The sequence below is a fragment of the Diabrotica undecimpunctata genome, chromosome 2 (genome assembly GCF_040954645.1).
Source record: "Diabrotica undecimpunctata isolate CICGRU chromosome 2, icDiaUnde3, whole genome shotgun sequence".
Lineage (NCBI taxonomy): Eukaryota > Metazoa > Arthropoda > Insecta > Coleoptera > Chrysomelidae > Diabrotica > Diabrotica undecimpunctata.
In genome coordinates, this window is record NC_092804.1 from 57,732,224 (window position 1) to 57,742,213 (window position 9,990).

Consider the following 9,990-nt stretch of genomic DNA (forward strand, 5'->3'; position numbering starts at 1 on the left):
AAAATACAAAAACGAATTTATTAATAAAAGATTAGAAAATTTTTAGAGTTAAAAATAAATAATATGTATGTTGGACATCCTGTACATGTATCCATCATTATAATAACCTGCTGACGGTAACAATTATGTTTTAAAGTTTTATTATTGTTCTTACATAATAATGCTGATATTACAATTTTGTATTGTTTTTATAGTGTTTTTATATTCAAAATATCTTCATATAACAGAATTTTGACGCATGTTGTAGGTATCAAAACAAATTTTTTTATTGTTTATTTCACCATTTTATAGCTATTGTTGCAATTGTTAGATTAACAGGTTTCTGTGAAGACTAGAACGCCATTCAAATTTAAATTGGAAGTTGTTAAAAATAGTAATTTTTTTTATTTATGATTACAATGTGGTCATATACACCAATACGCAGTTTTAATCTATCGTTAATTACCAAAGTTACTTAAAATCAAGAGTTTACCTTATATTGTTTTCCTAATCGGATTTAAACAACGCACTAATGTTAACATGTACCACACGCACACCATGCTCTCCTTTTTCACTGTTACTTAAACGAATTCGAAGGGCTTTGCCTCTTCAGTCTTCTAATTAGTCCTGTATTGTCAAGGAGCAGGATTGCTGTAATATGTACATGGCTAAGGAGTCGTTTTCATAACTTTCTGCCTTCTTCTTGATAATTGAAGCCACAGTTTCCATACCCAGGTCCTTAAGGAGGTCGCTCTTCTTCACGTACCAAGGAGAATTCACCAAGTTTCTCAGTACTTTGTTCAGAAATTTCTGTAATATAAGAGAGAGAGAAACAAGATCTATGACACAAATTTTTGCTCATTTGAATTCTCATTGAACAAATGAGCGTCCGCCATGCCATGCGCGGTTCATTAACAATTAAAAAGAATGTTTAGAATAAGCCAAAGATTTTCATCGGGCGCTGATAGAAGAAGTCTTAAACTTGAATTTAGGTCCTTGGTGAATTCAAAAACAATATTTTTCAGTTGCGTTTTTGAGTCTTAAAAATCGTAATTTTGCGTTTTTTTAGTTTTAAATAACTGTTTATAACTCGAAAACGATAAAGTTTACAGAAAAATTACAAGACGCCTATTTTGTTCAGAATGGTCCAAAAAATTTGGACCGAAAAATTTGATTGTTACATTTTGTTTAAAAAAGATTGTTTAAAAAAATTTGAACAACTGACCTTTGGAACCTTAATTTATGGCATCTCATGAAACTGATAATGCAAAAAAATCGTATGGGAATATTTTTCCGAACGAATCCGAGCTTTTTGCCTTGTCTAAAAGTAATTTTTTTTTATTTTATACATTGACGATCCATATTTACCGTAAAATAAGTTATACTTATCTGCAAAAACAAAACACATAACAATTTTGCTTCAAAAAATACCTTCCCAAAAAAGTTGAAATAAACCGTTATGATCGCCTGTAAATCGTTATTACTTATATTGCTAAAAATTATTGTAGCTTTTTTTTAACTAGTGATATAAACTTAACCGCAAAAGTTATGCACCACCAAAAATTATGCTTATTTTAATAGTTGATTTTCTCGTGAACAGAATAACGAATTCCGCCAATTTTTTTTATTTTAGACTTTTTCTTTGATATTTATACTGTTGGGCAAAGGTATACTCAAAATTCACTTTGAGGCTTATACCGGGTGAAAGAAAAAATGCTCTTTTTATATTAAGTTTAAAACACCTTGTAGAGAAAGAAAAGTACAAGGGTGGATTTTGGATTTACATTAAAGCTATGTTGCAGTCTTATATTTTATGAACATTTTGTTTTTTTTTTTTAGTTTCCCTGATGTCTTTAAAACCAAATAAAATAGACGATTTTGTTATTAATTTAACATGTGTTTTAATTGAAAATACTAATATTGTTCTGAAACTATTTTCTTGTGGCATTTTAAAGTAGATACTATTTTATAGGGAATAAGCCACAATTGAAGGTTAAAATAAGTTTATTGACGCTTCAATTTCCACTTCGGAAATCGTTCTCAAAATACCAATATTAATAAATTAAACAAATTTTGTTTTTTGTTACTTGGTGAAAAATTCTTCTAATGATTTAATTTTATCTGTCCCATTTATATTGACAATTCAGACATATATTATACATTTTAAAGTAGAAGTTGCTGATTTGCGTTCTTGGGACGATTTTATTGTAAGATAGTTCATTCGATTAAATGAAATCAACTTTAACTTAACAATATTAGTCAGAAAAAAATTATAACATGTAATTAGTCTATAAAGAGACAACCACATGCCATGATAACAGTAAAATTCTCCTGGTAGTGATTCCATAGTAAATCATGACGAAAAAACCTGGAAAAAACCTCATAATACTATCCCGACATGGTTAGTATTTGATCATAAATTTAGTTTACTCTCAATAAACACCAAATTCTGATTTTATATGTTTGTTATTTAAAAAACATAAAAAATGATGTATCGTCGATATATTACTGACTTACTATAATACTGGTATTTTCCTTTTATAAACTTCCTCTTTTAATATAGTTAACCAGACCCTTCTTTGATTTTTCTTTTTTACCATCTGTTTTTTTATGATTATATTTGAATCGTTCCATTGAACCCTATGTTTATTTTCCCATGCTTATTTACATATTTGAGATCTATCAAATTCTCTAATTTTTAATATAAGATTGATGTTCACTTAGTCTAACATTTAATGGCCTTGATGTTTGACCTAAATAAAACTTATCGCATTCACAAGTTTTTCTGATAATCCTTTTATGTAAAGTATTGTTATTTTCCTCGTATTATTCCTTGTGTATGCTTATTTATAAACGTTAAAGGATAATCATTTTTTAATAAAACAGATATTAACAGATGTTTTTCCTCCAAGAACGAATTTTCGTTAGAACAAGCAATTTTGGCTCCCTCGTATAAGGATTTAATATGGAAATAGTATTAAATAAGGAAATACGATAAGGAAAGTAACTTCTTGTCACTGTTAAACGGAACGTCAGGCAGTGTTCAAACGTATATTAATATGTATCTGTAAGTTTGTTTAACAAAAATGACAAAATTGTTTAATCTATACCTATTGACAATTGTGGATTTGACTAGATAAAAGTGAGCACTGTCTACAGACGGTTATAGCGGTTAGAGGGTTTATACAATATACAACTTCTTTTTCCAATTTTAAACTAAACGATAAATCTTTTTTAATAATACCTACCTTTTATTTTTTATTTCAGGACGATGAAAATATACAAAATAATTCACGAAACTCAAGAACTTTTTAGTCCTTATTTACATAAAGAATGGTATTTCTCGAACGAAAATACTCAAAGACTTTTGAAAAGGTTATCGTTTAAGGATAGAACTTTATTCAACTTCGATATTGCGATATTAAACTGGCAATCGTACATTGTCAATTATGTCAAAGGAGTAAGAGTTTATCTGATCAAGGATCCTATGTCAACAATAACGGAAGGAAAGAAGATACAACGACAGAAGTTGATCAATCAGATAATATTTGCTTTTATAACGACAATTATTTTATATCTTGTAGGAAAATTTGTATTATTTAGAATATTTTTTACATAATGTGAGTGGTTAAAAAAGACAAATAAAGGTATTCTAGTAATATAATTTTAGTGAATCACTTAAAAATCGTGTTTAATCCTTACATATTAAAACGGAACCAATAGGCCCTAGACGACACTTCACAAACTTAACAATTAAAATATTTTTGAATATTCTGCATTTTGAAGACGCCGAAGAGCAAGTCAATTTACCTGCGATTTAGAGCATTTTTACTTTTATATGGCGATGTCTACTAACCCTAGATGACGACTCAACATAAATTCTCAATGTTTCGGCTCCGTAGTCATAATAGTTAAATAAACCAGTAAGGACAAAGCATTCGAGCCAAAGGCAGACAATGTGCTAGTGGATAAATCTTTAACCATGGAATAAAGTAATTGGAATTCACAGACGAACAATTAATAACCACCTATACGGTAAGCCATTTGCAACTGGCTAAACCTGCCTTTATCCTGCGTTAAAAGCCAAGAAAATCCATGCATCATTCCGTACGCGTATGCGTCACTGAAAAATTATTATAATATCCATGACACGAACACGAACGACTTAAAAACACGTTTCTTGCCATTTAAATACTTCTTTGACAAAAACTATTAAATATTTAATAACAGTATGGTTAATAATGAATCATTTTGTTTACCTCTGAAATAAGGAAAAGGGAGACGCAGCCCCAGTGATCCTACAAAATGGAAGAAAAACATATCAAAATTGAAAAGGTTATATATACACTTTTCTAATTTTACATTAGGTTAAACATTTTAGGTTATGTGTTTGTTCCACTTTTGTAGACACTCGTCTTTGCAACTACCTGTTTCCCCAAAATCCAAGCATTCAACGGGAAAAACATATCGCGTTTCAATACTCACAATGCAAGATAACTAAGATTTCCATGTCCTATTTTATTCTCTGAAAACAAAGACTACACAACATAACCTTACCTTGAAAATATGTCTGTCGGTGTCCCTTCAAGCTCTAGAGCAAGTACTGTAAAAATAGGGGAAACGAAGTACTTCAGTATACAGGTATCTACATCAAAATGCATTTCCCAGTTTCCAAAGATCGATTTAAAGAATTGGTCGCATTTTTTTACAAAACAACTTACTCCTAAAGAGAATCGAGGTGGTTCCAAACAAAAATCACTTTATTCTTAAAAGAAACAGGCATTTAAAATGTTTCTTGGAAAATTGCAATGTTCTGATGTCCACTATTTTAGAGAAAAAATTAACCGACAGTATTTGACTTTGAATTTAACTATTAATAAACTGCTCACTATGTATAATGACCAAGTACCTAAAAACAATTTGAAAGTTGGAAAAACTTTTTTTTTAAATATATTTTGCCAATAATAGAACATCGGCTTTGGTTCACCAGCTTGTCATACATGCTCCCTATGCAGTTCTTTAGCTTAACTAAGAAAATAAAACAGAAAAGGTTTTCAAGGTACGTAATCAGCTTCAAAATAAGAAAAGAATTTATGCACTTAAAGGCAAAGCATTTTTACTAAGTAGAGGGAAACAAATCCAGATATCTTCATTTTATCTTTTGACTGTCAAAAGAACTTGGTCAAACCGAAAGTTCAAGACTAAATTGCCCATTACAGCCGCCAACTGTACATACATAACTTTACTGTTGTAAAAGCCGTTGTTCACAACAACAATGTGTTCATATTCTCCTGGATCGAGCAAGAATTTCTCAAAGGATCAAATGAAATTGCTTCAAAGTCTTATTGATTATCTACTTACAACAAGATAAGATTATGTGCGGATGGATGCAGAGGACAAAACAGAAATTTGATTGTGGTCGCAATGTATATATACTTTCTAGTTCAAAACGAACCATCACATAATAAAGAAATTGAACTGGAATTTCCCATTAGAGGACATTTGTTTCTACCACCCGACCCAGTTTTTGGTATCATAGAAAAGAAATTAAGAAAGAATAGTGAAATTAGTAGCCCGAAACGTACATTGATATTTTTATGGAAAGGGGAACTGTTACTAAATTGACGGATTGTTGAGTAAAGTCCTGGAAATGTGGCAAAGCAATACTTGAAAGGAGTTCAGTCCTGGCATTTTAGATTTTTAACTAGTAAAAGAGTTATAATTAGACTTAGGAAAATATGCAAATAAAAAAGTATGAAATATGCGCATAAATATGCAGTATTTTATGCAAAATATGCATATTTATCTAGAAGATATGCATGTAATAAAAAATATTTACAATATTTTTTTATTTACAAAAATACTTACAAATATTATAAATACGTAACATATATAATTATTTTAACATATAAATATTATTTTGAATTGTTGTAACAATAGATTATTAAATAATGTTCAAAATTTTTTAATAAAAACTTATGGCTTCTATCTGAATACATATATTTGTAAACAGAAAAACTTCTTTCGACATCAACTGATGTAACTGGGGCATTTTCAAATTTACTATAATAGATGGTTCTAAATTAAGTGGTTCGGAAAATGTCCCACCTAGTGCTTGAACCACTTCAGAAAGGACCTGGTAACCACTATTTTTTTCCATGGTTACTTTAAATTTTTGGAAAATTTCATTTCCAATAGTACCTTTAACGTTTTGACACAATGACTTAAATTCTTTTATTAAAACTGTACTCTCTAACAATGATAATTTGGAGAATTCTATTGATTTATAGTTTTCTGAAAAAAACTATAATTTGATTTTATAAATGACAGTTGCTGTTGGGGGATGTTATTTTGGAAGGCTTGCTTAGCTTCCAATAAAGATTGGCAACTATCATCCGTTAAAAGGTTAATTTTTTTTTAAATCAACAAAATGATCAGCATAGAAATTAGCCACTTCCAACCATGTTCTACAACGTGTTAAAATGGGTTGCGGTGGCAGTGCAACAGCAGGAAGCATATCTCTGTAACATTGTATTCTTACAGGTGATTTCAGGAATACCTTTTTGACGCTCGCTACTAAACTGTTAACTAGTGGAAATTTTTTTCTTACTTCTTCCGCAACTCTGTTTATTCCATGCGCCAAACAAGTGACATGTATTAAGTTTGGATAAAATATATTTAAATTTTGTCCTGCTTTCACCATATATGGTGCGGCATCAGATCAGATCAGGATCAGATCAGCAATAATTTATCATTAGGCACAGCAGCAGGAAGAAAAAAGTTTGCTATTGCTTCTTGTAGAAACCGTAATATTGTTAGAGCGTTGTTTTTTTTCCACTTGCTTACAGGAAATTAAATACGATTTTGGAAAGGTTTCATCGCTAAGTACACCAATCAATAAGTGCACAATGTATCTTCCTGACGAGTCAGTGGTCTCATCCACACATATGTAAAAGTAATTATTACCTATTTCGGCTTTTATGTTGTGGATAACTGAGGAGTATAACAAATTGACATTATTTCTCTTTAGAGTTCGTTTACTGGGAATGTTTTGTTTGCAATATTTTTTTAAAAAGTTTTCATTAGATAATTTTGAAAGCGGTATATTAGAAGATACTAATGAACGACATAAGTATTCGTTAAAAGTTTCTTGTTCGGTTTGTTTTTTGGAACTTGACTGAAAGCACTTGGACACTGAAGGTTGATATTTTTTACCGGATGTGATTTTAACTTTTTTAGATAAATGTTTCGAGGTTCTGACATGCTGACCCATTTGAAATTTTTTTTCAGAAAAAATCTAAAAAAGAATATGAATATTCTATAGTTATACCCATTTTTAAAATCTAAGATTGTAGAAATAAACTAAAAATGAACCGTTTTTACATAACAATTAAAATATTTAAATTAAATCAAATAAAAATTGGTGTAGTAATCTTGAAAATGTCAAGAAATGACTGTGCAAGAAGGAAGAACCCCCAAATATTTAAAAGAGGCTCTTGGTCTTTTCTGTTTACATTTAAAGAAAAAATACTGTGAGCATAAATTAAAAGCACTTAATTAATTAAGTTCAATATATGGTATGTTTTTGTTTTTAGCAAAATTAAAGCAAACTATGCTATTGTTAGAAAAAAATGTTAGCGACCTTTCAGTAGACTATTGAGTGATTTAAATTTTAAATAGGTATCCTATTTTTTATCGCAAAGAGTTTAAAAAATGCATGAAAAAAGAAAAAATACATAGATTTATTGCGAACTAACCTTGTGTCGGTACTTTTCTTAAACATAATCTCCAATTTTATAATCTTTATTTGTACCACCGTGTAAATTTTTAAAATAAAATAAAAAATAATACGTATGTACTTACGGTTTTGCCACAATATGAGCAATAATCTTTATCCATATCCATAGATAGCTCTTTGTAAGGTTTTATCCAAGTTGAAACATTGCTTATTTTCGGCATTTTCAAAGCACAATAATTATTTACAATTAGAAATACACGTTGTTTACGCCTCCAATTTTACAACAAAAGTAAAACCAAGTGGCACTGACGGTCAAAATAAAAATTTTTAACTAGAGACATAAACTGGCAAACACAAACCCTTAATTCCAGGACAAAACGTGACAAAACTATAAGCCGCTGTCTTTTATTAGTTACTACAGTAAAACCTCCTTTAACCGAAATAATTGGGTGGGAGGCCGTTTCGGATAACAAGAAATTCGGTTAAAAATAACATTGTTTTTTATAATATTCTTGATCAAAGTATTGGTATTAAAAAATACTATGAGTTGATTTCGTAATGTTTTCTAATAAGTGAATCCAAAATAAAGTAATAAAAATAAGGAAAATTAACAAGTTTGACATGCTTTTTTAAAGAAATCTTCTATTTTTTTGCGTTTTCGTTTGACAACGATGTTTCTCTCTCCCTCCATCGTTAATTTGCAGAACGTCATGATTTTGCCTCATTCGATTGTTCCACGAAACGTAAAGCAATCTGAAAAGGACAAAACTTTATGCAATAACAACAAAAAATAAGAACCTAGTCGTGTCCTTAACTAATTAGGCCTACTGTATAAAATTCTTTCCTCTAAAGCATTAAAAATCTCGTCGACGGTCTTGTGCTGCCTGTTGCCTCTTGGGTCGTCATCTTCGTCGTCTGATATGCTCAGGTTGTTTTGATAAAGAACCATATCAATGATGTCCTGATCGATGAATTCACGTTTTGAGTCATCAGCTGCTAACCACTCACGTATCTCTTCTTAGTTAATTTCGTCATATCCCGGCAAATTTTTAATGAAAGGTTTAATTTCTTCTGTCGTTTCCTTACCATTTTCTTCTTCAGGATCATCAATCAAAATCTTATCAAAAAGTTTGTTCCAGCATTTTTCCAAAGTTGAAGATTTGATCTTGGTCCACGACTCAGCTCACCAATAAACATGTTTCATTTTTAAAGATTCGAGAATTTCAGGAACACTTTTGGATTAATTCGTCTCCTGTAATAACAGATGTCTTAAGAATGCTCCTGTATAATGTCTCTATGACTCGCTGTCTAATGGCTGAATTAAGCTTGTGACATTCGGTGGCAAAAATCTGACAATTGTCACCATTTTGTAGATTTTGCAAACAATGCTTTGATGGGAAGGTTTTTTGATTTTAAAAAGGATTTTACAATTGAGACGAATTCATTTTCGAAGCATTCTAAAAATAACTTCCATGAACTTTTTTGGCTTCTATAACTTAAAATGCCTTTTCGGAAATATCTTTTAGAGCTCTTGGTTTTTGTGATTTCCCAACACACATAGACATCAATCGGTGAGTTAAATTAACGGAATTGTTTACGTTTTGCGACAAACATTTACTTTTTATTGACGAAATTATTGAAACTGTCAGCCGTTTCGGTTAAACGATGTTTCAGTTAAAAAGGTTTTGGTTAAGGGAGGTTTTACTGTATACCAAGAATTTCAATACCAAGTGATTATAAAACAAAATTAAATATTGGCATTTTCATGCTATCTGTAAGTTTAGATATATATGTTTAACACCAAATTTTCAAATTATATGCATTTTATGTTCACTTTTATAAAAATATGCAAAATTTGACATTTTTGCATTTTTTATGCATTATATGCAAAATATGCAATTTGCATATTTGCCTAAGTCTAGTTATAATTATTAATAAAAAATTTAGACAAAATAAAAGTTTGAGGCGAGGAAAACTACAACAGTGAAATAAAACCAATTTTATTTGGATGGAAGTTGTTGAGATTCAAAAAGGTGTGGCAGTAAATACAAAGAAAGTTGAGGACGTCAAGAAGTTACTAGACTCCCACTTTAAAGACCAGTGAATGCTACGAGAAGATTTAACTTTTTTTAAAAGAGTTTCTGCAGGGAACAAGTCAAAAATTATTGAAAGATTAAATGAAGAGACCGAAACGAATGAGTTTTGCGGAAGGAGCCTTGAGGAAGACATTTTGCCAAGAATTAAGAATATCCTAATATACCATATTTCCTTAT

At 30.2% G+C, this 9,990-nt stretch overlaps 1 protein-coding gene across 1 annotated transcript in view; it reads left to right on the forward strand.

The window, feature by feature from the left end:
* The window catches only part of LOC140434595 (fatty acyl-CoA reductase 2-like), a 57,286-nt gene extending 53,643 nt beyond the window's left edge, over positions 1-3,643 (forward strand). Inside the window, exon 8 of the mRNA XM_072522971.1 lies at positions 3,247-3,643. Coding sequence (XP_072379072.1) covers positions 3,247-3,598 — 352 coding nt within the window. The 3' untranslated portion in view covers positions 3,599-3,643. The remainder of the gene's footprint in view (positions 1-3,246) is intronic.
* Positions 3,644-9,990: the final 6,347 nt, after the last annotated feature.